This window comes from Staurois parvus, unplaced genomic scaffold (assembly GCF_062004578.1).
Source record: "Staurois parvus isolate SC_StPar_1 unplaced genomic scaffold, SC_StPar_1.0 ptg002295l, whole genome shotgun sequence".
Lineage (NCBI taxonomy): Eukaryota > Metazoa > Chordata > Amphibia > Anura > Ranidae > Staurois > Staurois parvus.
In genome coordinates this window covers 105,933-133,256 of record NW_028320091.1, presented here as the reverse complement: position 1 = coordinate 133,256, position 27,324 = coordinate 105,933, and the positions used below count along the sequence as shown (strand labels likewise).

Sequence of the window (27,324 nt, the reverse complement as noted above, 5' to 3'; positions counted from 1 at the left end):
TCCCCCTTCTCCCTCTCTCTACTATCTTCTTCTTCCCCCCTCTCCCTCAATCCCCCGTCTCCCTCTCTCTCCCTTCTTCTTCCCTCCCCCTTCTCCTTCCCTCCCTCTCTCTTCTCCCTTTCTCCCCCTTCTCCCCTCCCCCTTCTCCTTCTCTCCCCCTTCCCTCTCCCCCCTTTTTCTTCTCCCCCCTTCCCTCAATCCCCCGTTCTCCCTCTCTCCCTTCTTCTTCCCTCCCCCTTCTCCTTCCTCACTCTCTCCCCTTTTCCCTTTCTCCCCCTTCTTCTTCCCTCCCCCTTCTCCTTCTCTCCCCCTTCTCCCTCCCTCCCCCCTTCTCCCTCCTCCCCCCTTCCTTCTTCTCTTCCCTTCTCCCTCAATCCCCCGTCTCCCTCTCTCTCCCTTCTTCTTCCCTCCCCCTTCTCCTTCCCTCCCTCTCTCCCCTTCTCCCTTACTCCCCCTTCTTCTTCCCTCCCCCTTCTCCTTCTCTCCCCCTTCTCCCTCCCTCCCCCTTCTCCCTCTCCCCCTTCTTCTTCTCTCCCCCTTCTCCCTCAATCCCCTGTCTCCCTCTCTCTCCCTTCTTCTTCCCTCCCCTTCTCCTTCCCTCACTCTCTCCCCTTTTCCCTTTCTCCCCCTTCTTCTTCCCTCCCCCTTCTCCTTCTCTCCCCCTTCTCCCTCCCTCCCCCTTCTCCCTCTCCCCCTTCTTCTTCTCTCCCCTTCTCCCTCAATCCCCCTTCACCCTCTCTCCCCCCTTCTTTCTCTCTCCCCATTCTCTCTCTTCCTCTTCCCACTTTTTCCTTCTCACCCCTTTTCCCTCTCTCCCCATCTCCCTTTCCCCTCTGTCTTCCTCCCCCCCCCCTTCCTCTCTCCCTCTCTCCCCCATCTCTATTTCCCCTCCGTCTTCCTCTCCCCCCCTTCTCTCTCCCTCTCTCCCCCATCTCCATTTCCCCTCTGTCTTCCTCTCTCCCCCTTCTCCCTCTCTCCCTATTATGCCTCTTTTTTACCTCCCTCACTTTCTCTCTCTCTCTCCCCCATTAGGAGTATTTATCACGCACGGTGACGTCGGTGTCGGGACCATTGTTGGTTCGGCTGTTTTCAACATTCTCTGTATAATTGGAGTTTGTGGCGTCTTTGCTGGGCAGGTAAGATGTCTGTCTCTCGTCTCTCTCTGTTATAAGACACGCCCTCATCGATTTCACCCAAAAAGTAGAAAAAATAGAATAAAGTTCCTTCTCAATCGCCAGAGATGACCAGGAACCTCACTGGACCAACATCCTACAATGTAACGTCTGATCCCTATTAGTGGCCATTTATATTTCGTGTACATGGAACATCTCCCGCCCCTTCTGTGAAGTGTTCCACTGAGCTGTCTACAGCCAGATCCACACTTTACAGCTCTTACTGCAAAAAATCCTTCCTGTATGTTCCCTCAGCATAAAAAGTGCCCTTCTGTCCTTGGGGTGTCCCTTAAAGTGAACACCTGTCTACTGAGTTTACAATATTGGCCATTTATGTATTTAAAAAAAAAGAATAAAAGTTCACTATGTATGAAGAAAGAATCTTTTTTTCCGGATGCCAACGCTCTAGTCTCCCGTTATTAGAGATTCAGACCAATCTTTAGCTTTGCAGTGATGTTGTGATTGTCGGCCGGCCCCAGGTCTGTTCCCTCAATCTTAGCAGAGAAGTTTTCTAAAGATGTTTTAATCGACACGAAACTTTCCAGAAAAGTCCATTTATTTCTCAGCAATATCTGATGTATGATTTTTATTTGCCCAAAATGTGAAATTATACTTTACCCCCCCCCCCCTTTTAGTTTTATATTGGATAAGGCCAAAGCTGAAAAATGGTCTATGAATAAATATACAAATGGGGGTGGGGGGTCTGCTTGGAATATTTTTGTTACAGAAAGAGATTTAAATCTCAAAATACGGAAAGGTTTCTTCACAGTGAGAGCTGTGAGAATGTGGAATAGACTCCCTCCAGAGTTGGTTGTGGCCAGCTCAGTGGATTGCTGTAGGAAAGTCCTGGATCCTTTCTTGGATACACAGAATATAACTGGATATAACATTTATAGGGAAAGTAGATCCAGGGATATCCGATTGCCTCCTCGGGGGGTCAGGAAGGAATTTTTTTTCCCTGCAGGAGCAAATTGGATCGTGCTTTGCTGGGTTTTTTTGCCTTCCTCTGGATCAACTGTGAGATTTTTTGTGGTTGAACTGGATGGACTTTTGTCTTTTTTCAGCCAGACTAACTATGTAACTAACTACAGTATATGTAACTATGTAGCAAAATAAAACCCCAAAACAAAAACAGTAATGATGTGAAAAAGAAACAAATGATATTTACAGATATGTATGGAAGACAGCCAGTCCTCTGTCCTCTGCCATTGGGGTGTACAATATATCACACGGCGACTGGAAATGATCCTCGGTGGTCTCTTCCTGTCTGTCAGTGTATGGTGGGAATAGCACAATGAAATCTGTGGAGGAAAATGTCTTGGAGAATATTTTCTAATTATTTTTTGTAGTATCAGATTGTAAACATTCTTTTAACTCAAATATGTGGTTCTTAATCTCTCCTCCGTCCCCTCCTCTATTTTCTGTGATCCTCCCCCCATCCCCCCCCTCTCTGTCTCTCTCCCTGTTCCCCCTCTTTGCTCATTGCTCCCCCCCTATTTCTGTCCCATCATCTCCACTTTTCTTTATATCCCCCTCTTTCTTCCTTCCCCATCTTCATCCCCCATTTCTCTTCCCACCCTATTACCTGCTCCCCTCTCTTTCCACCTCTCTCTGTCTCCATCTCCACTTTCTCTCCCCCCCCCCCCCTTTACCTTCTCACCTTTTTTTTCTGCCCCCCCCCCCCCATTTTTTTCCCTTCCACCCCCCTCTCTTTATCCCCATCTCTATGTCTCTCCCCTCCCTGTTCACTTTCTCCCCATTGATACCCCCTCCCCTCTATGTTACCCTCTATTTCTTTCCCTTTTCTCCCTCCCTACTTCATCCCCTCTTTTTCTCCTCTTTTCACCCCCCATCCCCTCTCCCTACTCCAACTCTGTCCTCTTTCCATCTCACCCCCCCCCCCCCCCCCCCCATCTCTCTCCCTACTCCCACACTGTCCTCTTTCCATATCACCCCCCCCTCCATCCCTCTCCCTACTCCAACTCTGTCCTCTTTCTATCTCACCCCCCCCCCCATCCCTCTGCCTACTCCAACTCTGTCCTCTTTCCATCTCACCCCCCCCTCCCTCTCCCTACTCCCACTCTATCCTCTTTCCATCTCACCCCCCCCCCTCCCCATCCCCTCTTCCTACCTCCCACTCTATACTCTTCCTTCTCACCTCCCCCCCATCCCTCTCCCTACTCCCACTCTATCCTCTTTCCATCTCACCCCCCCCCTCCCCATCCCTCTTCCTACTCCCACTCTATCCTCTTTCCATCTTACCCCACCCCCCATCCCTCTCCCTATTCCGACTACGTCCTCTTTCTATCTCACCCCCCCCATCCCTCTCCCTACTTCCACCCTATCCTCTTTCCATCTCATCTCACCCCCATCCCTCTCCCTTCTCCCACTCTTCCTTTTTTCTCTCTCCTCTGTCCCTCTCCCCTCTCTCTACTCTCTGTTCCTCTCCCTTAACCCCCCTCAGGTTGTCCGACTGACGTGGTGGTCTTTATTCCGTGACTCCATGTACTACATCCTAGCAATAATAGCGCTGATCATTGTAAGTAAGATGACATTGGCTGACATTGTCCCTGGGCCCCTGACCTCAGTGGGCCCCCCAATAACTAATGACCCCTTATATTTTCATCTGGGTGTTAAATATGTATTCTCTGTACATTCCCTACACATTCTTTTTACATTCACCTTTCCCTTCACACTCCCTACACATTCCTTACACGTTCCCTTTCCCCTTTCCTTAAATCGGTATTGAACCCAAAAACAAACATTTATTATATTGTAATTTACCAATTCTTAGATGTGGTGTCTGCATTAGTTTTCTCTTTTAGGCTTTCTCTCCTTTATTTTCCCACAGCACGTCCTGTGCTCCCTCCTTAGTATGAGGTCTCCCACTGCCGCACATCCTACACTCCCCCGTAGTATGAGATCTCCCACAGCACATCCTACACTCCCCCTTAGCATGAAGTCACCCGCAGCACATCCTGCACTCCCCCCCTTAGTATGAGATCTCCCACAGCACATCCTGCACTCCCCCCCTTAGTATGAGATCTCCCACAGCACATCCTGCACTCACCCCCTTAGTATGAGGTCATCCGCAGCACATCCTGCACTCCCCCCTTAGTATGAGATCTCCCGCAGCATGTCCTGCACTCCCCCTTAGTATGAGATCACCCGCAGGACTTCCAGCGCTCCCTCCTTAGTATGAGATCTCCCGCAGTGCGTCCTGCACTCACCCCCTTAGTATGAGGTCATCCGCAGCACATCCTGCACTCCCCCTTAGTATGAGATCTCCCGCAGCACATCCTGCACTCCCCCTTAGTATGAGATCTCGCCCAGTGCATCCTGCGCTCCCCCCCTTAATTTGAGATCTCCTGCAGCACGTCTTACGCTCCCCCCCTTAGTATGAGATCTCCCGCAGCACATCCTGCACTCCCCCCTTAGTATGAGATCTCCCGCAGCACATCCTGCACTCCCCCTTAGTATGAGATCTCGCCCAGTGCATCCTGCGCTCCCCCCTTAATTTGAGATCTCCTGCAGCACGTCTTACGCTCCCCCCCTTAGTATGAGATCTCCCGCAGCACATCCTGCACTCCCCCCTTAGTATGAGATCTCCCGCAGCACATCCTGCACTCCCCCTTAGTATGAGATCTCGCCCAGTGCATCCTGCGCTCCCCCCCTTAATTTGAGATCTCCTGCAGCACGTCTTACGCTCCCCCCCTTAGTATGAGATCTCCCGCAGCACATCCTGCACTCCCCCCTTAGTATGAGATCTCTTGCAGCACGTACTGCACTCCCCCCTTAGTATGAGATCTCCTGCAGCACGTTCTGCGCTCCCCCGTTAATATGAGATCTCCCGCAGCGCATCCTGCACTCCCCCTTAGTATGAGATCTCCTGCAGCATGTCCTGCACTCCTCTTTTAGTATGAGATCTCCTGCAACACGTCCTGCACTCTCCCTTAGTATGTGATCTCCCGCAGCACATCCTGCGCTCCCCCTTAGTATGAGGTCTCTTGCAGCATGTCCTGAACTCCCCTTTTAGTATGAGATCTCCTGCAGCACGTCCTGCGCTCTCCCTTATTATGTGATCTTCCGCAGCACGTCCTGCACTCCCCCTTAGTATGAGGTCTCTTGCAGCACATCCTGCGCTCCCCCTTAGTATGAGGTCTCCTGCAGCATGTCCTGCACTCCCCTTTTAGTATGAGATCTCCTGCAGCACGTCCTGTGCTCCCCCTTAGTATGAGGTCTCCTGAAGCACGTCCTGCACTCCCCTTTTAGTATGAGGTCTGCTGCAGCCTGTCCTGTGCTTCCCCTTAGTAGGAGGTCACCCGCAGCGCGTCCTGCGCTCCCCCTTAGTATGAGATCTCCCGCAGTGGGTCCTACGTTCCTCCTTACTATGAGATTTCCTGCAGCGTGTCCTTCTCTCCCCCTTAATATGAGGTCTCCCACAGCGCGTCCTGCGCTCCCCCTTAGTATGAGATCTCTTGCAGTGTGTCCTGCGCTCCCCCTTTATATGAGATCTCCCGCAGCACGTCCTGCACTCCCCCCTTAGTATGAAATTTCCCGCAGCAGATTTTCATGAATAAATAAAACCTGTTACCTACACAAACCAGAATTATTTTATGCACAAAAAGCCAAAACTATGTGCAGAAAACGCAGCATTCTGTCCCTCCCACCCAACCATGGATGAGTCACAGCCTGCATCAAAGAGCAGCTCCATCAAACCAAACACGCAGCCTGAGCGAGAAGCCACAGACGGAAGCTGTCATTCACTGTGTGAACAGTCATTTCCCAGGAATGAATGTTAAGGCTTTAATACATTATGATGCAGCTGAAGATCGTACAAAGTCATAGTAAAAGAGAAAAATGTGCGCAGCCTGGACATATGCTTGAGACATTCGCCCAACAAAGATTTCATACATAGACCCCTTAGCGTCTTTTTACTAATTCATAGGTCAGATCATAGTATCTGATTCTGCGAAGAAACATTTGATCAGATTGTTACATATATGGACACTGTTAGTACACTGATCAAAAAAATAAAAGGAAGATTTTTCAAGTCAATGATGCTAGACTCTTCCTCCTGCCCCACTAAACCCCGGACCCTGCATTCACTATATCCGCTCTCCCCGGACCCCTCATTCACTATATCCGCTCTCCCCGGACCCCGCATTCACTATATCCGCTCTCCCCGGACCCCGCATTCACTATATCCGCTCTCCTCGGACCCCGCATTCACTATATCCGGTCTCCCCGGGCCCCGCATTCACTATATCCGCTCTCCCCGGACCCTGCATTCACTATATCCGCTCTCCCCGGACCCCGCATTCACTATATCCGCTCTCCTCGGACCCCGCATTCACTATATCCGCTCTCCCCGGACCCCTCATTCACTATATCCGGTCTCCCCGGGCCCCGCATTCACTATATCCGCTCTCCCCGGACCCCTCATTCACTATATCCGCTCTCCCCAGACCCTGCATTCACTATATCCGGTCTCCCCGGACCCCACATTCACTATATCCGCTCTCCTCGGACCCCGCATTCACTATATCCGCTCTCCCCGGACCCCGCATTCACTATATCCGCTCTCCCCGGACCCCGCATTCACTATATCCGCTCTCCCCAGACCCCGTATTCACTATATCCGCTCTCCCCGGACCCTGCATTCACTATATCCGCTCTCCCCGGACCCCGCATTCACTATATCCGCTCTCCCCGGACCCCGCATTCACTATATCTGCTCTCCCCGGACCCTGCATTCACTATATCCGCTCTCCCCGGACCCCGCATTCACTATATCCGCTCTACCAAGACCCTACATTCACTATATCCGCTCTCCCCGGACCCCGCATTCACTATATCCGGTCTCCCCGGACCCCGCATTCACTATATCCGGTCTCCCCGGACCCCGCATTCACTATATCCGCTCTTCCCAGACCCCGCATTCACTATATCTGGTCTCCCCGGACCCCGCATTCACTATATCCGCTCTTCCCAGACCCCGCATTCACTATATCTGCTCTCCCCAGACCCTGCATTCATTATATCCGCTCTTCCCGGACCCCGCATTCACTATATCAGGTCTCCCCGGACCCTCTCTAGAAATACACACCAAACCGAGCATGTGCAGAGTGACTCCACACAATACAGTGGATATAAAAAGTCTACACACCCCTGTTCAAATGTCAGGTTTTTGTGATGTAAGAAAATGAGACAAAGAGAAATCATTTTAGAACTTTTTCCACCTTTATTGTGACCTGTTAGCTGTACAACTCAATTGAAAAACAAACTGAAATCTTTTTTTTTTGGGGGGGGGGGGGAGTAAACAAAAAAAACTATAATAATGTGGTTGCATAAGTGTGCACACCCTCTTATAACTGGGGATGTAGCTGTGTTCAGAATTCAGCAATCACATTCAAAATCATGTTAAATAGGAGTCAGTACACACCCGCCATCATTTAAAGTGATGAACCCCAAATAAAGTTTAGCTGTTCTTGTCAGTCTTTCCTGACATTTTCTTAGTTACATCCTACAGCAAAAGCCATGGTCCTCAGAGAGCTTCCAAAGCCTGAAAGGGATCTCATTGTTAAAAGGTATCAGTCAGGAGAAGGGGACAAAGGAATTTCCAAGGCATTAGAACACCATGGAACACAGTGAAGACAGTCATCATCAAGTGGAGAAAATATGGCGCAACAGAGACATCCCCAACAGTGACATCCCCAACAGTGACAACACCAACAGTGACATCACCAACAGTGACACCACCAACAGTGACATCCCCAACAGTGACATCCCCAACAGTGACATCCCCAACAGTGATATCCCCAACAGTGACATCCCCAACAGTGACATCCTCAACAGTGACATCCCCAACAGTGACATCCCCAACAGTGACATCCCCAACAGTGACATCCTCAACAGTGACAACACCAACAGTGACATCCCCAACAGTGACATCCCCAACAGTGACATCCTCAACAGTGACAACACCAACAGTGACATCCCCAACAGTGACATCACCAACAGTGACAACACCAACAGTGACATCCCCAAGAACTGGACGTCCCTCCAAAATGGATGAAAAGACGGGAAGAAAACTGGTCTGAGAGGTGGCCAAGAGGGCTACAGCAACATGGAAGGAGCTGCAGGAACATCTGGCAAGTCCTGGCTGTGTGGTCCATGTGGCACCAATCTCCCGTATTCTTCATATGTCTGGGCTATGAGGTAGAGGGGCAAGATGGAAGACTTTTCTTATGAAGAAAAGCATCCAAGGTCGGCTAGATTTTGCAAAAACACATGTGAAGTCTCCCAAAAGCATGTGGGAAAATGTGTTCTGGTCTGATGACACCAAGGGTGGACTTTCTGGCCACAATTCCAAAAGATATGTTTGGCAAAAAAACAACACCGCACATCATTAAAAGAACATCATACCAACCATGAAGCATGGTGGTGGCAGCATCATGCTTTGGAGCATGGGCCTGGAACAGGGGCCTTAGTCAAGGTAGAGGGAATTATGAGCAGCTCCAAATTCCGGTCAATATCTGCACAAAACCTTCAGGCTTCTGCTAGAAAGCTGAACACGAAGAGGAACTTCATCTTTCAGCATGACAACCACCCAAAGCATCCATGCAAAGCAACAAAGGAATGGCTTCACCAGAAGAAGATGGAAGGTTTGGATTGGCCCAGCCAGAGCCCAGACCTGAATCCGATGGAAGATCTGTGGGGGGGTCTGAAGAGGGCTGTGCGCAGGAGATGTTCTCTCCATCTGACAGATTTGGAAGTGCGGGCAAATATTGCCAAGTCAGGACTTGCCATGCTGGTAGACTCCTCCCCAAAAAGACTGAGTGCTGGAATCACATCAAAAGGGGCTTCACCAAAGGATTAGTGTAAGGGTGTGAACCAGGGGCGGACTGCCCAAGGGCCCAGGGTCAGTAGGGGGCCCCATGAGATGCCCCTGGAACCTTTCATAGGCTTTTTTAGGTGTGGTTTGAGTGTGGGCAAGGACACAGGGGCCCCATGATCCCCTATTGCCCTAGGGCCCCATGAGTTTCATACCAGTTGCCTGGTATGAAAACTTATGCAACCAGATTATTTTAGTTTTTTATTTTTACTTCCCCCCACCTACACCCTGTTCCAAATTATTATGCAAATGATATTTTTCTCATTTCCCTCAATAATTGATGTAAATATCAGTCGGCAGAATTCTCAGGTTACAACTAGAAGAGTACAATTCACATTTTATTGCACAAACCTCCTAATGATAACAGGATTTGTGTTCCGGATTATTCCGCACAGGAAGTTTCAAAACACTTTAAAGGTTGTAAAGAACTGAAAATTGTCATTTGTTGTGTTTGCAGCAAATTTACTGAAATCAAAAGCTATTTCAATCAAACTTTTCCCAACATTGTAACTTTGTAAACATTTGAAGCGGTCACGTTACATTGTAACATAGGAGCCCTTATCTGATAGCAGATCACAAGTCTGGCATCCATTGAACTTGGGAGTTTTTGGACAGTTTCTGCTTGAATTTGTTTGCAAGATGTCAGAATAGCCTCCCAGAGCTGCTGTTTGGATGTAAACCGCCTCCCACCCTCATAGATCTTTTGCTTGAGGATGCTCCAAAGGTTCTCAATAGGATTGAGGTCAGGGGAGGATGGAGGCCACACCATGTCTTTCTCTCCTTTTATCCCCATAGCAGCCATTGATGCAGAGGTATTCTTTTCAGAATGAGATGGTGCATTGTCATGCATGAAGATGATTTTATTACGGAAAGCATAGTTCTTCCTTCTGTACCAGGGAAGAAAGTGGTCAGTCATAAACTCCACATACTTTGCAGAGGTCATCTTTACACCTTCGGGGCCCCTAAAGAGGCCGACCAGCTCTGTTCCCATGATTCCGGCCCAAAACATGACTCCACCACCGCCTTGCTGACGTCACAGCCTTGTTGGAACAGGGTGGCCGTCCACCAACCATCCACTACTCCATCCATCTGGACCATCCAGGGTTGCACGGCACTCATCAGTGAACAGGACTGTTTGAAAATTAGTCTTCATGTATTTTTCTGCCCAATGCAGCCGTTTCTGCTTGTGAGCATTGGTTAGTGGTGGCCGAATAGAAGGTTTCTGCACAGTTGCAAGACTCTGGAGGACTCTACACCTTGATGTCCGTGGGACTCCAGAGGCACCAGCAGCTTCAAATATCTGTTTGCTGCTATGTAATGGGATTTTAGCAGCTGCTCTCTTGATCCGATGCATGGATCTGGCAGAAATCTTCCTCAATGTGCCTTTATCTGCACCAACCCGTCTGTGCTCTGAATCCGCCACAAACCTCTTCATAGTGCGATGATCACGCTTACGTTTTCCTGAAATATCGAATGTTTTCATCCCTCGTCCAAGGCATCGAACTATTTCACTCTTTTCGGCAGCAGAGAGATCCTTTTTCTTCCCCATATTGCTTGAAAATGGCGCTCTGCTTAATAATGTGGAACGCCGTCCTTTAGGAGTTTTTCCTGAAATTGGGCTCACCGGCCAATCTAATTATCACAGGTGTCCCAGATTGTTTTCAGTGCTCAAAAGAGCCCTGACACACAATGCCATCCATGAGTTACACTGAAAAACAAACTATTTCATCTTTGTGACACTTAAATAGAATTTGCATAATAATTTGGAACACGGTGTAATAGATTTCAGTTTGTTTTTCAGTTGTACAGTTTATAGGTCACATTTACCCCAGGCTCACATCTGTGCAGGCGGTGCCGCTGTGGATCCGCAACGAAAATCTGTGCAACCGCACCACCCGCACAGAGAATTGCGGACCCGCGGGTGGGTGTCATTAATTCTAATGGCACGCCGCCCGCACTGGGAAAGGCAACCGTACTGGGAACCTCGGCTGCGTTTTCCAAAGTAGTGCAGGGACTTCTTCCCTGCGTGTCACAGGCACAGGAGTCCATTCAAATAAATGGGCTCTCGGCCCCGAGCAAAACGTGGCCCACACGGCCGCATAGGTGTGAACCGGGGGCAAAGGTGGAAAAAGTTCTGAAATTATTGATCTTTTTTACATCGCAGAAACCTGATATTTTACCCGGGGCGTGTAGACTTTTTATTTCTTATCAGGAAATAAGAGGGCGGACAGTAGAAGAAGGGGAGGATCAGAGAAGACAGGATCAAACAGCCTTTTTACAGAACGCGGACGATTAACCCCTTAGGTCCCACAGTGAGTAGAACAAGCATGCTTTATCGCATCTACAGACCGATTGGACAGATGTGGGTTTAGGAACACTTTTGTTGAACAAGTCAGAAGCTGATTGGCTGCCATGCACAGCTGCACCAGATTCTGAGCGCTCCGGTGTTAGTAAATCTAGGACGGCCGTACAGGATGAGATCGACGCTGAGGAGTCTTGGTTTCAGCAGGACGCATCGAACGTTTGTATGTCTCTATAAATATGAACTACAATTAGACCTCAGTCCTTCCATTACGGGGGGCTGACATTGGAAGGTGACAGGTTCTCTTTGTAATGTGTTCAGCGGGGGATACAACTCTGACCACCTGTATTAACATTCACCCTGTTTCTTCTCTTGCAGTTCATTTATGATGAAGTCATAGTCTGGTAAGTCTCCTATAGTAGAGGCCCCCAGATGTCGGTACAATGATCCCCCCCCCCCGTGGAGGGGGGGAGGGGCAGATCTGACCCCCTACTACGGGTCCTTTCTCCTATCACAGAACACTGGGCTGCAAACGTTTCCATAAACTGGCTATTTTCAAAGTTGTCACCAAAACAGGAAAAATGGGGGAAATCTTCAAGTACCCCCTATTCCGGGGTGACCAACAGCAGAATCGCCCACTTTGGGGAGATCGACTTTTTCAACTCCTGTTGGTTCACTAGGACAGCATCATAACACATAGGTGTGAACACCGCCTTAGGCCGCCCATACACGGGTCAATTTCCAAACGATTTGTCATTCAAAAATTGGACCTAAGAATAACACTGTTCAACAGGTAAAAAGTTTTGGGCATAAAATTAGCTAATCTTACATAATTTTGGGGTGCTGACAATGAAAATGACCCTAAAAAATGTTGATTGGCTCTAGTTTCCATGATATATTCACCCATCTAATGACGTAAGCCATTCAAAATTATGATGCAACTTCAGCTGCATATTGCACAATTGATACTGGTGACCAATAGAAAATTGCATGTATACTGAGATGATGCAATATTAGCCTTTAATTGCATCACTTCACTGCATAAAAGCTGCAGTATCTGTAGCTGATTGGAGTTCGTCTTTACATTTCGTTTTATGCTTATATAGGCTACTCAGTAATGCCTCGAACTTGTGTGAATAAAGCAGATAATTTCTGCTATATCTGCGGTGAAATAACTTTTATCTCACAAAAAAGGAGGATAACAGGAATGATTAAGAAAGCCTACAACTTGTATTTTGGCTGCAAGATAGGAGACCAGGACAAGAGCTGGGCACCACATATATGCTGCAATTCTTGTGGGATGGCACTGGAGCAATGGTTGAATGGAAAAAAAGGCATCTATGCCTTTCGCTGTGCCAATGATTTGGAGAGAGCCAAGAGATCATGTTAGTAATTGTTACTTTTGTATGGTGCCTCCAATTGTAAAAGGGCTAAATAAGAAGAAAAAGTTATCTGTGCACTATCCAAATATTCCATCGGCAATACGTCCAGTTCCTCATGGAGAGGGGCTACCAATTCCTAAAGCACCAGAATCCTTCGTGGTTGAGTCAAGTGAGGAAGAACCTGAAGCGTGTAGTCACGTGCAGTTGTAAGAGATAGCCCTTTCCTCGAATACAAGAGAAAAGCCAAGAGAAGCAAAACCGACACAAACTGAAGACAAAACTAGTGAGAATCCTAAGTATTAAAATGATTCAACTTAGCTTATGGCTATAATTTTTCTTGGTAATCCTATGCAATATATTATGCCATTTAGGCTTTGTTATGTCGTCAATATCACTTGCTTTATATTTGTGGAAAGACATCTATCTATATATTATTGTGCATTATGTAGTCATTTACAGAAAAACTAGAGCCAATTGACAAATTTCATTGTTATATTTGAACTCGGAATGTGAAATTCATTAAGAAATGGATCCTTTTGTTTCCAAAACTGGCAAAAAATAAAAATTTGTTGAACAGTGTAATCGGCCGATTTTCGCTCTGTTGGGGGGCAATGGCATTGGCCGATTTTCATGGTTCCTCCCCATTTCGGTGATCCGGCATGCTGGAAAATTTGTGAAACACAACCAATTTTCTAAAATCATTGGTGACACCTTCGAATGACAGAACGAACGATGTTTTCGATTTTTGGTCAAAAAATTGTTCGGAATTCGATCCATGTATGGCCTGCTTATGGCTCCACGCACACGGGCCGTTCTAATAACGCTGGTAACGTTAGCTGTGCAAAGTCACGTTAAAAGCGTCAGTTTTTCAGCGTTTTTATATTAGCGTTTTGCCGCATTTTTCGTGTTTTTGTTCGCGTTTGAGGTTATTTTTGGTCATAAAAATGTCGAAAAACGCCGATTTACAGCATTTTACCGCGTTTTGCCAGTGTTAGAGTGTTTTTGCAGCATTTTTGTATTAGCACTTCGTTTTGTGTTTTTTTCACGTTTCTGTTTTTTAGATTTTTTTTTTCCTACCTGTAAATTTTTTTTTTCTAGTAAAAAAAAGTCCAAAAACACTGGTTTGCCGCGTTTTGATGCGTTTTTCAGCATTAGAGCGTTTTTACAACTAAAAGGCTCCTCTAGAAGCCCACTAGTTCTGGGTTTTTTCCAGCCAAAAAACATTGATTCCAGTCTGTGTGTGTATGGACCGGGGCGGACTGACCATTTGGAAACTTGGGCACTGCCCGAGGGCCCGGGGTCAGTAGGGGGCCCCATGAGATGCCCCTGGTACTTTTTTCATAGGCTTTTTTGAGTTTGGGCAAGGACACAGGGGCCCCATGATCCCCTATTGCCCGGGGGCCCCATGAGTTGTCAGTCCGCCCCTGTACTAGTGTTATCAAAACGTCCCCCCAGTGTGCATGAGGACTGAAACCTGGAAGCTGATTGGTTGCTCTGCAGAGCTGCACCAGATTTTGCACCCTCCAGCTTTAGGCTCCACGTCACGTTAAAAACCTATATATTCAGTTTTTTTTAGCGTTTTTGTATTAGCGTTTCACCATGTTTTTTCACGTTTTCATTTTTAAAAAAATGTTTTTTTACCCAAAAAAATATTTTTTTGGTCATAACGCCCACAAACACTGGTTTGCCGCAGTTTAATGCGTTTTGCCGCGTTTTTCAGCATTAAAGCGTTTTTAGGCCTCCTGCACACGGGACGTTTTTACAGCGCCTGTTTTTGGCTTTTGATGTTTTTTTTTCTACAGCTAGTAAACCCCCCAGCATGTTATCCTCGGTGTCCATACACACATACAGGTGAAACTCGAAAAATTAGAATGTGGTGCAAAAGTTCATTTATTTCAGTGCAGCAACTTAAAAGGTGAAACTAATATATGAGACTCATTCCATGCAAAGCAAGATAGTTCAAGCCGTGATTTGTCATCATTGTGATGATTATGGTTTACAGCTCATGAAAACCCCAAATCCACAATCTCAGAAAATGAGAATATTCCATGCAATCAATAAAACACGGATTGTACATAGAACAATATCGCACCTCTGAAAAGTAGAAACTGCATATGTACTCAGTACTTGGTTGGGGCCCCTTTTGCAGCAATTACTGCCTCAATGCGGCGTGGCATGGAAGCTATCAGCCTGTGGCACTGCTGAGGTGTTATGGAAGACCAGGATGCTTCCATAGCGGCCTTCAGCTCTTCTGCATTGTGCGGTCTCATGTCTCTCATCTTTCTCTTGGCAATGCCAAGGTCAGGCGAGTTTTCTGGCCAATCAAGCACAGTAATCCCACGGTCATTGAACCAGGGTTTGGTGCTTTTGGCAGTGTGGGCGGTGCCAAGTCCTGCTGGAAAATGAAGTCAGCGTCCCCATAAAGCTGGTCTGTGGAAGGAAGCATGAAGTGCTCCAAAATCTCCTGGTAGACGGCTGCATTGACCCTGGACTTAATGAAGCACAGTGGGCCAACACCAGCAGATGACATGGCTCCCCAAATCAACACAGACTGTGGAAACTTCACACTGGACTTCAAGCATCTTGCAGTGTGTGCCTCTCCATTCTTCCTCCATACTCGGGGTCCTTGGGCCTCTCCATTCTTCCTCCATACTCGGGGTCCTTGGGCCTCTCCATTCTTCCTCCATACTCGGGGTCCTTGTGCCTCTCCATTCTTCCTCCATACTCGGGGTCCTTGGGCCTCTCCATTCTTCCTCCATACTCGGGGTCCTTGGGCCTCTCCATTCTTCCTCCATACTCGGGGTCCTTGGGCCTCTCCATTCTTCCTCCATACTCGGGGTCCTTGGGCCTCTCCATTCTTCCTCCATACTCGGGGTCCTTGGGCCTCTCCATTCTTCCTCCATACTCGGGGTCCTTGTGCCTCTCCATTCTTCCTCCATACTCGGGGTCCTTGGGCCTCTCCATTCTTCCTCCATACTCGGGGTCCTTGTGACTCTCTATTCTTCCTCCATACTCGGGGTCCTTGTGCCTCTCTATTCTTCCTCCATACTCGGGGTCCTTGGGCCTCTCCATTCTTCCTCCATACTCGGGGTCCTTGGGCCTCTCCATTCTTCCTCCATACTCGGGGTCCTTGTGCCTCTCCATTCTTCCTCCATACTCGGGGTCCTTGGGCCTCTCCATTCTTCCTCCATACTCGGGGTCCTTGTGCCTCTCCATTCTTCCTCCATACTCGGGGTCCTTGGGCCTCTCCATTCTTCCTCCATACTCGGGGTCCTTGTGACTCTCTATTCTTCCTCCATACTCGGGGTCCTTGTGCCTCTCCATTCTTCCTCCATACTCGGGGTCCTTGGGCCTCTCCATTCTTCCTCCATACTCGGGGTCCTTGGGCCTCTCCATTCTTCCTCCATACTCGGGGTCCTTGTGCCTCTCCATTCTTCCTCCATACTCGGGGTCCTTGGGCCTCTCCATTCTTCCTCCATACTCGGGGTCCTTGTGCCTCTCCATTCTTCCTCCATACTTGGGGTCCTTGGGCCTCTCCATTCTTCCTCCATACTCGGGGTCCTTGGGCCTCTCCATTCTTCCTCCATACTCAGGGTCCTTGTGCCTCTCCATTCTTCCTCCATACTTGGGGTCCTTGGTTTTCAAATGAGATGCAAAAGTTGCTCTCATCAGAAAAGAGGACTTTGGACCACTGAGGACAGACCAGGTCTGTTTCCTTTAGCCCAGGTAAGATGCTTCTGACATTGTTTGTTGTTCAGGAGTGGCTTGACAAGAGGAATACGACATTTGAAGCCCATGTCCAGGATCCATCTGTGTGTGGTGGCTCTTGATGCGCTGACTCCAGCCTCAGTCCACTCCTTGTGAAAGTCCCCAACACTTTTGAATGGCCTTTTCCTGACAATCCTCTCCAGGCTGCGGTCATCCCTGCTGCTTGTGCACCTTTTTCGTCCACACTTTTCTCTTCCACATAACTTTCTATTAATGTGCTTTGATACAGCACTTTGGGAACATCCAACTTCTTCTGCGACTTTCCCTCCTTATGGAGGGTGTCAGTGATGGTGTCAGGTCAGCAGTCTTTCCCATGATTGTGATTCCTACTGAACCAGACTGAGAGACCATTGAAAGGCTCAGGAACCCTTTGCAGGTGTTATGGCTGAATGAGCTGATTAGAATGGGACACTTTGAGCCGAGATTATTCCACCTTTTCACAATATTCTCATTTTCTGAGGTTGTGGATTTGGGGTTTTCATGAGCTGTAAGCCATAATCCTCACAATGATGACAAATCACGGCTTGAACTATCTTGCTTTGCATGGAATGAGTCTCATATATTAGTTTCACCTTTTAAGTTGCAGCACTGAAATAAATGAACTTTTGCACCAGATTCAAATTTTTCGAGTTTCACCTGTAGACCGGAATCAACGTTTTTTGGCTGAGAAAATCCAGGACTAGTGGGATTCTAGAGGAGTTTTTAGCTGTAAAAACGCTCTAACGTTGAAAAACCTGGTAAATCGATGCAAACTGACGTTTTTGGACTTTTTTTGACCTAAAATGTTATTTTTATTTTAAACTGCTAAATACCGCAAACGCCGCTAAACACTAATGCAAAAATGCTAAAAAAAAAGCTGAAAAACTCACATTTTTAACATTTCCAGCGTTATCAAAACATCCCGTGTGCATGAGAGATAAAACCTGGAAGCTGATTGGTTGCTATGCTGAGCTGCACCAGATTTTGCACCCTCCAGCTTTAGCGCCCGGTCACACCGTTACGATTTCAGTTGCGATTGGCGAATTGAAATCGCGTCTATTGAATGGAAAGGTCGGCATCTTAACACGTGCGATTCGCTGCGGCGCGATTTCTCAAGTAGTTCTTGCGTGACTTTTGTTGTGATTTCACATACATAGAATAGAATGGAAATCACACTGAAAATTGTAAGAAATCGCTGAAAATCTTTGCAAGTCGCAGTAAAGTCTTCAGAAATGGCGCACGAATGGCGCGATGTTAAATCTCAGCGGTGTGACTGGTGACTTAGTAGGTGAACCCCCATCAGTGTATATAATGTGATTGTTCCTCGCTCACATTGATGATGATTGTTTCTGATTGGCAGGTGGGAGAGTCTCATCCTCATCATTATGTATCTCATCTACATCCTGATAATGAAGTAAGTTCTTTTATATAAAGTAGAATTCCTGCCGAACTATAAGTCCCCTCCCCCCCTCCTGCTACCTGTGCTGCCTACCCCATGTGATAAAGACCCTTGTACTTACCTTTTGTCAGCCCGCTTCGGCCCAGTCACGTGGTCCTGCAGGTCTGCCTCCTCTGTGTCAGTGAGCCGCTGCTGCAGGGGAGAGGAGGGAGTGCTGACAACGGCTGAGACATGGAAGTCTATGGGTGACATCACAGCTCCAGCAGTTGTAGAGCGCTGCCTGACGCAGGGGAGACGGAGCAGCAGGATCATGTGACCAGACCGGAGGAGGTAGATGTACACCTGCTGTGCCCATTATGAGGGGTTCCCACCATCCCTGTGCTGAGTTCCCGGGTCTGTACCCCCGCTGTGCCCATTATGAGGGGTTCCCACCATCCCTGTGCTGAGTTCCCAGGTCTGTACCCCCGCTGTGCCCATTATGAGAGGTTCCCACCATCCCTGTGCTGAGTTCCCAGGTCTGTACACCTGCTGTGCCCATTATGAAAGATTCCCTCCATCCCTGTGCTGAGTTCCCGGGTCTGTACACCCACTGCGTCCATTATGAGGGGTTCCCACCATCCCTGTGCTGAGTTCCCAGGTCTGTACACCTGCTGTGCCCATTATGAGGGGTTCCCACCATCCCTGTGCTGAGTTCCCAGGTCTGTACACCTGCTGTGCCCATTATGAGGGGTTCCCACCATCCCTGTGCTTAGTACCCGGGTCTGTAGACCCGCTGTGCCCTTTATGAGGGGTTCCCACCATCCCTGTGCTGAGTTCCCAGATCTGTACACCTGCTGTGCCCATTATGAGGGGTTCCCTCCATCCCTGTGCTGAGTTCCCGGGTCTGTACACACACTGCTCATACCCCTCATAATGGGCACAGCGGGTGTACAGACCGGGAACTCAGCACAGGGATGGTGGGAACCCGTCATAATGGGCACAGTGGGTGTACAAACCTGGGAACTGAGCACAGGGATGGTGGGAACCCCTCATAATGGACGCAGTGGGTGTACAGACCTGGGAACTCAGCACAGGGATCCCTGTGCCCATTATGAGGGGTTCCCACCATCCCTGTGCTGAGTTCCCGGGTCTGTACACCTGCTGTGCCCATTATGAAGGTTCGGTTGGAGTTTGGATCTCGTTCTCTCATCAGGTTGTTCTTCCTCCATGGATTCGGATAATTCCATAAATATTCCTTGATGACATTTTCTTTTCTATATAAAGTAACTTTTTTCTGGGAATTGTTCTTTGGGGAGGGGGGGCGGAGCAGGGCGGGGGGGGGGGGAGGGGGCGATGACATCAGCGAGGAATAGATCTCATGCCGGCCTGGAACCGTAACCGCCGATTATGTCATCACCGCGGGTAAGAGGCTTCTCCGGGTTTAATTCTGTGCGGCTAAATCAGCGACCCTTCGTGTGCCGGAGAGCCTTCCAGGACACAGGCAGAGCCGGATTATACGCAGCACTCTGGAACCTCCCGCCTACACAACGTTCCGTCATTTCCACTTTATATAAGGGGCACTCCATACTACACATACGGGGGCCGTGACTCCCACCCAACATTCACTGTCATACAAAGCACATGCCCCATTGGGATTCACCTGCAAAGAATGTTCGGTGAATGTCAGATCTGCTTTGTGAGCACCAAACCTCTGCAAACCCAGATATTACCTTGTAAAGCAGCAGTGACATCATCAGTGTCCTGTATGTAGGCTTTGCAGAGAGGCTGGCTGTGGGAGGGGCTCAACAGGCTCCACCCACTAAGAAAACTACAGGAGGAGGCGGAGACAAGATCGGTCACCCTGCACAAGGAGAAAGAGCATAGCTGTGGGAGGGGCTCAGCAGGCTCCACCCACTAACAAAACTACAGGAGGAGGCGTAGTTAAGACCGGTCCCCCTATAAGGAGAAAGAGCATAGCTGTGGGAGGGGCTCAGCAGGCTCCACCTACTACAGAAAACTAAAGGAGGAGGCGGAGACAAGGCCGGTCACCCTGCACAAGGAGAGTAGAGCATAGCTGTGGGAGGGGCTCAACAGTCTCCACCCACTACAGAAAACTACAGGAAGAGGCGGAGTTAGGACCGGTCACCCTGCACAAGGAGAAAGAGCATAGCTGTGGGAGGGGCTCAACAGGTTCCACCCACTAAGAAAACTACAGGAGGAGGCGGAGACAAGATCGGTCACCCTGCACAAGGAGAAAGAGCATAGCTGTGGGAGGGGCTCAGCAGGCTCCACCCACTAACAAAACTACAGGAGGAGGCGGAGTTAAGACCGGTCCCCCTATAAGGAGAAAGAGCATAGCTGTGGGAGGGGCTCAGCAGGCTCCACCTACTACAGAAAACTAAAGGAAGAGGCGGAGACAAGGCCAGTCACCCTGCACAAGGAGAGTAGAGCATAGCTGTGGGAGGGGCTCAACAGTCTCCACCCACTACAGAAAACTACAGGAAGAGGCGGAGTTAGGACCGGTCACCCTGCACAAGGAGAAAGAGCATAGCTGTGGGAGGGGCTCAACAGGCTCCACCCACTAAGTAAACTACAGGAGGAGGCGGAGACAAGACCAGTCACCCTGCACAAGGAGAAAGAGCATAGCTGTGGGAGGGGCTCAGCAGGCTCCACCCACTAACAAACTACAGGAGGAGGCGGAGTTATGACCGGTCCCCCTATAAGGAGAAAGAGCATAGCTGTGGGAGGGGCTCAGCAGACTCCACCTACTACAGAAAACTAAAGGAGGAGGTGGAGACAAGACTGGTCACCCTGCACAGGGAGAAAGCATAGCTGTGGGAGGGGCTCAGCAGGCTCCACCCACTACAGGCTGCCTAAAGAAAAGTACAGGAGGGGGCGGAGAAAGACCGGTCCCCCTGCACCAGGAGAGAGAGCAGCAGTGAGCGGTCTTTATTACAGGAAGTCTCACCCTGGATGACTGCCCAGATCTGGAAGAAATACACAAATCACAGCGAGATTCAGGAAGGAGACGTGACGATGGAATTAGACATGATTTACTTTCACAGAGTTTAGCTTTAAATTAGAAATAAAGAAAAAACCTGCTGATCTCCTTACTGCCTCTTTGCATTCATCTCCTGGCTGCACGGCTCTTCTCCGGGCGGACCGAGCCTGCCTAACATGGATTGAAATAACCACATAGAGTCTGCACTGGAAAGCCATGTGACAGGGTGACAACGCAGGAGCACAGTTGGGAGACAAAGACAAAGAGTTGTCACCCCAATAAAGGAAGGGCCTTCATGGCAGGATCACCACAGATTATTTTTTAATTGAATCTGCAGATTTAAAAATATTGAGATTGGCTGGAATGTAGAAGTGACTCTCCCCCTCCCCTGCAGGATATTCAAACTGCCCCCCTCCAGCCACATGCCGCTGCTTTATATCAGTGTGGGTTACACCTGCGTTCCCCCTTCTAGCCCCCGGCAGTGGAGGGGTTAACAGCGAGCTGCCTGATTAGGATTGGATGTCCTAGCTTCTGAAAGTGTGAGCGCTGCACGCCCGGCTCCTGAGGGGATAAGCGCTTGTAATCTCTGCCGGCCAATCAGAGGCCAGCGCGTGGGATCACATGATTATTACCAAAGATTACACACATTGTATTCCTGGAGTACGGGATGATCCCCGCCGGTTCTATGGTCCAATGTCTTCCTTCCAGTGTGTGGGATCCAATGTGTCATCCTTCTATCTGTCATCCTTCTATGTATCATCCTTCTATCTGTCATCCTTCTATGTATCATCCTTCTATGTGTCATCCTTCTATGTATCATCCTTCTATCTGTCATCCTTCTATGTATCATCCTTCTATGTGTCATCCTTCTATGTATCATCCTTCTATCTATCATCCTTCTATCTATCATCCTTCTATGTATCATCCTTCTATCTGTCATCCTTCTATGTATCATCCTTCTATCTGTCATCCTTCTATGTATCATCCTTCTATCTGTCATCCTTCTATGTATCATCCTTCTATGTGTCATCCTTCTATGTATCATCCTTCTATCTATCATCCTTCTATGTATCATCCTTCTATGTGTCATCCTTCTATGTATCATCCTTCTATCTATCATCCTTCTATCTATCATCCTTCTATGTATCATCCTTCTATATATCATCCTTCTATGTATCATCCTTCTATCTGTCATCCTTCTATGTATCATCCTTCTATGTGTCATCCTTCTATGTATCATCCTTCTATCTATCATCCTTCTATCTATCATCCTTCTATGTATCATCCTTCTATCTGTCATCCTTCTATGTATCATCCTTCTATCTATCATCCTTCTATATATCATCCTTCTATCTGTCATCCTTCTATGTATCATCCTTCTATGTGTCATCCTTCTATGTATCATCCTTCTATCTGTCATCCTTCTATATATCATCCTTCTATCTGTCATCCTTCTATGTATCATCCTTCTATGTATCATCCTTCTATGTGTCATCCTTCTATGTATCATCCTTCTATCTATCATCCTTCTATCTATCATCCTTCTATGTATCATCCTTCTATCTGTCATGCTTCTATGTATCATCCTTCTATCTATCATCCTTCTATATATCATCCTTCTATCTGTCATCCTTCTATGTATCATCCTTCTATGTGTCATCCTTCTATGTATCATCCTTCTATCTGTCATCCTTCTATATATCATCCTTCTATCTGTCATCCTTCTATGTATCATCCTTCTATGTATCATCCTTCTATCTATCATCCTTCTATCTATCATCCTTCTATGTATCATCCTTCTATCTGTCATCCTTCTATGTATCATCCTTCTATCTATCATCCTTCTATCTGTCATCCTTCTATGTATCATCCTTCTATGTGTCATCCTTCTATGTATCATCCTTCTATCTGTCATCCTTCTATATATCATCCTTCTATCTGTCATCCTTCTATATATCATCCTTCTATCTGTCATCCTTCTATGTGTCATCCTTCTATGTGTCATCCTTCTATATATCATCCTTCTATGTGTCATCCTTCTATCTGTCATCCTTCTATGTGTCATCCTTCTATGTATCATCCTTCTATCTGTCATCCTTCTATATATCATCCTTCTATCTGTCATCCTTCTATATATCATCCTTCTATCTGTCATCCTTCTATCTGTCATCCTTCTATGTATCATCCTTCTATGTGTCATCCTTCTATATATCATCCTTCTATGTATCATCCTTCTATGTGTCATCCTTCTATCTGTCATCCTTCTATATATCATCCTTCTATCTGTCATCCTTCTATATATCATCCTTCTATCTGTCATCCTTCTATCTATCATCCTTCTATGTATCATCCTTCTATCTGTCATCCTTCTATGTATCATCCTTCTATATATCATCCTTCTATCTGTCATCCTTCTATGTATCATCCTTCTATGTGTCATCCTTCTATGTATTATCCTTCTATCTGTCATCCTTCTATATATCATCCTTCTATCTGTCATCCTTCTATATATCATCCTTCTATCTGTCATCCTTCTATATATCATCCTTCTATGTATCATCCTTCTATATGTCATCCTTCTATGTATCATCCTTCTATGTATCATCCTTCTATATATCATCCTTCTATCTGTCATCCTTCTATGTATCATCCTTCTATCTGTCATCCTTCTATGTGTCATCCTTCTATGTATCATCCTTCTATATATCATCCTTCTATCTGTCATCCTTCTATGTATCATCCTTCTATCTGTCATCCTTCTATGTGTCATCCTTCTATGTATCATCCTTCTATGTAACATCCTTCTATATGTCATCCTTCTATGTATCATCCTTCTATATGTCGTCCTTCTATGTATCATCCTTCTATCTGTCATCCTTCTATGTATCATCCTTCTATCTGTCATCCTTCTATATATCATCCTTCTATCTGTCATCCTTCTATGTATCATCCTTCTATCTGTCATCCTTCTATGTGTCATCCTTCTATGTGTCATCCTTCTATGTATCATCCTTCTATATGTCATCCTTCTATGTATCATCCTTCTATCTGTCATCCTTCTATATATCATCCTTCTATCTGTCATCCTTCTATGTATCATCCTTCTATCTGTCATCCTTCTATGTATCATCCTTCTATGTGTCATCCTTCTATGTATCATCCTTCTATCTGTCATCCTTCTATGTATCATCCTTCTATGTGTCATCCTTCTATGTATCATCCTTCTATCTATCATCCTTCTATCTATCATCCTTCTATGTATCATCCTTCTATCTGTCATCCTTCTATGTATCATCCTTCTATCTGTCATCCTTCTATGTATCATCCTTCTATCTGTCATCCTTCTATGTATCATCCTTCTATGTGTCATCCTTCTATGTATCATCCTTCTATCTATCATCCTTCTATGTATCATCCTTCTATGTGTCATCCTTCTATGTATCATCCTTCTATCTATCATCCTTCTATCTATCATCCTTCTATGTATCATCCTTCTATATATCATCCTTCTATGTATCATCCTTCTATCTGTCATCCTTCTATGTATCATCCTTCTATGTGTCATCCTTCTATGTATCATCCTTCTATCTATCATCCTTCTATCTATCATCCTTCTATGTATCATCCTTCTATCTGTCATCCTTCTATGTATCATCCTTCTATCTATCATCCTTCTATATATCATCCTTCTATCTGTCATCCTTCTATGTATCATCCTTCTATGTGTCATCCTTCTATGTATCATCCTTCTATCTGTCATCCTTCTATATATCATCCTTCTATCTGTCATCCTTCTATGTATCATCCTTCTATGTATCATCCTTCTATGTGTCATCCTTCTATGTATCATCCTTCTATCTATCATCCTTCTATCTATCATCCTTCTATGTATCATCCTTCTATCTGTCATGCTTCTATGTATCATCCTTCTATCTATCATCCTTCTATATATCATCCTTCTATCTGTCATCCTTCTATGTATCATCCTTCTATGTGTCATCCTTCTATGTATCATCCTTCTATCTGTCATCCTTCTATATATCATCCTTCTATCTGTCATCCTTCTATGTATCATCCTTCTATGTATCATCCTTCTATCTATCATCCTTCTATCTATCATCCTTCTATGTATCATCCTTCTATCTGTCATCCTTCTATGTATCATCCTTCTATCTATCATCCTTCTATCTGTCATCCTTCTATGTATCATCCTTCTATGTGTCATCCTTCTATGTATCATCCTTCTATCTGTCATCCTTCTATATATCATCCTTCTATCTGTCATCCTTCTATATATCATCCTTCTATCTGTCATCCTTCTATCTGTCATCCTTCTATGTGTCATCCTTCTATGTGTCATCCTTCTATATATCATCCTTCTATGTGTCATCCTTCTATCTGTCATCCTTCTATGTGTCATCCTTCTATGTATCATCCTTCTATCTGTCATCCTTCTATATATCATCCTTCTATCTGTCATCCTTCTATATATCATCCTTCTATCTGTCATCCTTCTATCTGTCATCCTTCTATGTATCATCCTTCTATGTGTCATCCTTCTATATATCATCCTTCTATGTATCATCCTTCTATGTGTCATCCTTCTATATATCATCCTTCTATGTATCATCCTTCTATCTGTCATCCTTCTATGTATCATCCTTCTATATATCATCCTTCTATCTGTCATCCTTCTATGTATCATCCTTCTATGTGTCATCCTTCTATGTATTATCCTTCTATCTGTCATCCTTCTATATATCATCCTTCTATCTGTCATCCTTCTATATATCATCCTTCTATCTGTCATCCTTCTATATATCATCCTTCTATGTATCATCCTTCTATATGTCATCCTTCTATGTATCATCCTTCTATGTATCATCCTTCTATATATCATCCTTCTATCTGTCATCCTTCTATGTATCATCCTTCTATCTGTCATCCTTCTATGTGTCATCCTTCTATGTATCATCCTTCTATATATCATCCTTCTATCTGTCATCCTTCTATGTATCATCCTTCTATCTGTCATCCTTCTATGTGTCATCCTTCTATGTATCATCCTTCTATGTAACATCCTTCTATATGTCATCCTTCTATGTATCATCCTTCTATATGTCGTCCTTCTATGTATCATCCTTCTATCTGTCATCCTTCTATGTATCATCCTTCTATCTGTCATCCTTCTATATATCATCCTTCTATCTGTCATCCTTCTATGTATCATCCTTCTATCTGTCATCCTTCTATGTGTCATCCTTCTATGTGTCATCCTTCTATGTATCATCCTTCTATATGTCATCCTTCTATGTATCATCCTTCTATCTGTCATCCTTCTATATATCATCCTTCTATCTGTCATCCTTCTATGTATCATCCTTCTATGTGTCATCCTTCTATGTGTCATCCTTCTATGTATCATCCTTCTATATGTCATCCTTCTACGTATCATCCTTCTATGTATCATCCTTCTATGTATCATCCTTCTATGTATCATCCTTCTATCTGTCATCATTCTATCTGTCATGCTTCTATGTATCATCCTTCTATCTGTCATCCTTCTATGTATCATCCTTCTATGTATCATCCTTCTATCTGTCATCATTCTATCTGTCATGCTTCTATATATCATCCTTCTATCTGTCATCCTTCTATGTATCATCCTTCTATGTATCATCCTTCTATGTATCATCCTTCTATCTGTCATCCTTTTATCTGTCATCCTTTTATGTATCATCCTTCTTTGTGTCATTCTTCTATATATCATCCTTCTATGTGTCATCTATCTATCTATTTATTATCTATCTATCTACAGTGAAGGAAATGTGTATTTGCTCCCCCCGGCTGATGGTGAATGTTTGCCCCTCACAAAGAAATGATCGGTCTGAATATCGAATGTTCGGTGTATTGTAACACTGAGAGACAGAATACAACAACAAATTCAGCAGAAATGCGTCTAACAAATGATGACGGATCTGCATGTTCATGAGGGAAATAAGGATTTGATCCCCTTCACAAAACATGACTTAGTACTTGGTGGCAAATCCCTTGTTGGCAATCACAGAGGTCAGACATTTCCTGGAGTTGGCCCCCAGGTTCGCACACATCTCAGGAGGGATTTTGGCCCACTCCTCTTGCCAGATCCTCTCCAAGTCATTAAGGTTTGGTGGCTGATGTTTGGCAACTCGAACTTTCAGCTCCCTCCACATATTTTCAGTTGGATGAAGGTCTGGAGACTGGCCACTCCAGGACCTTAATGTGCTTCTTCTTGAGCCGCTCCTTTGTTGCCTTGGCCGTGTGTTTTGGGTCATTGTCATGCTGGAACATCCATCCACAACCCATTTTCAATGCCCTGGCTGAGGGAAGAAGGTTCTCACCCAAGATTTGATGGTACATTGCCCCGTCCATCGTCCCTTTGATGCGGTGCAGTTGTCCTGTCCCC

The 27,324-nt window shown here is 46.2% G+C and overlaps 1 protein-coding gene across 1 annotated transcript in view; it reads left to right on the top strand.

The window, feature by feature from the left end:
- Positions 1-1,032: 1,032 nt before the first annotated feature.
- The window catches only part of SLC24A4 (solute carrier family 24 member 4), a gene marked incomplete at its 5' end in the record, with an annotated part of 51,509 nt that continues 25,217 nt past the window's right edge, over positions 1,033-27,324 (top strand). The window contains 4 exons of the mRNA XM_089665685.1: positions 1,033-1,136; positions 3,637-3,711; positions 11,750-11,775; positions 17,861-17,914. Coding sequence (XP_089521811.1) covers positions 1,033-1,136; positions 3,637-3,711; positions 11,750-11,775; positions 17,861-17,914 — 259 coding nt within the window. The remainder of the gene's footprint in view (positions 1,137-3,636; positions 3,712-11,749; positions 11,776-17,860; positions 17,915-27,324) is intronic.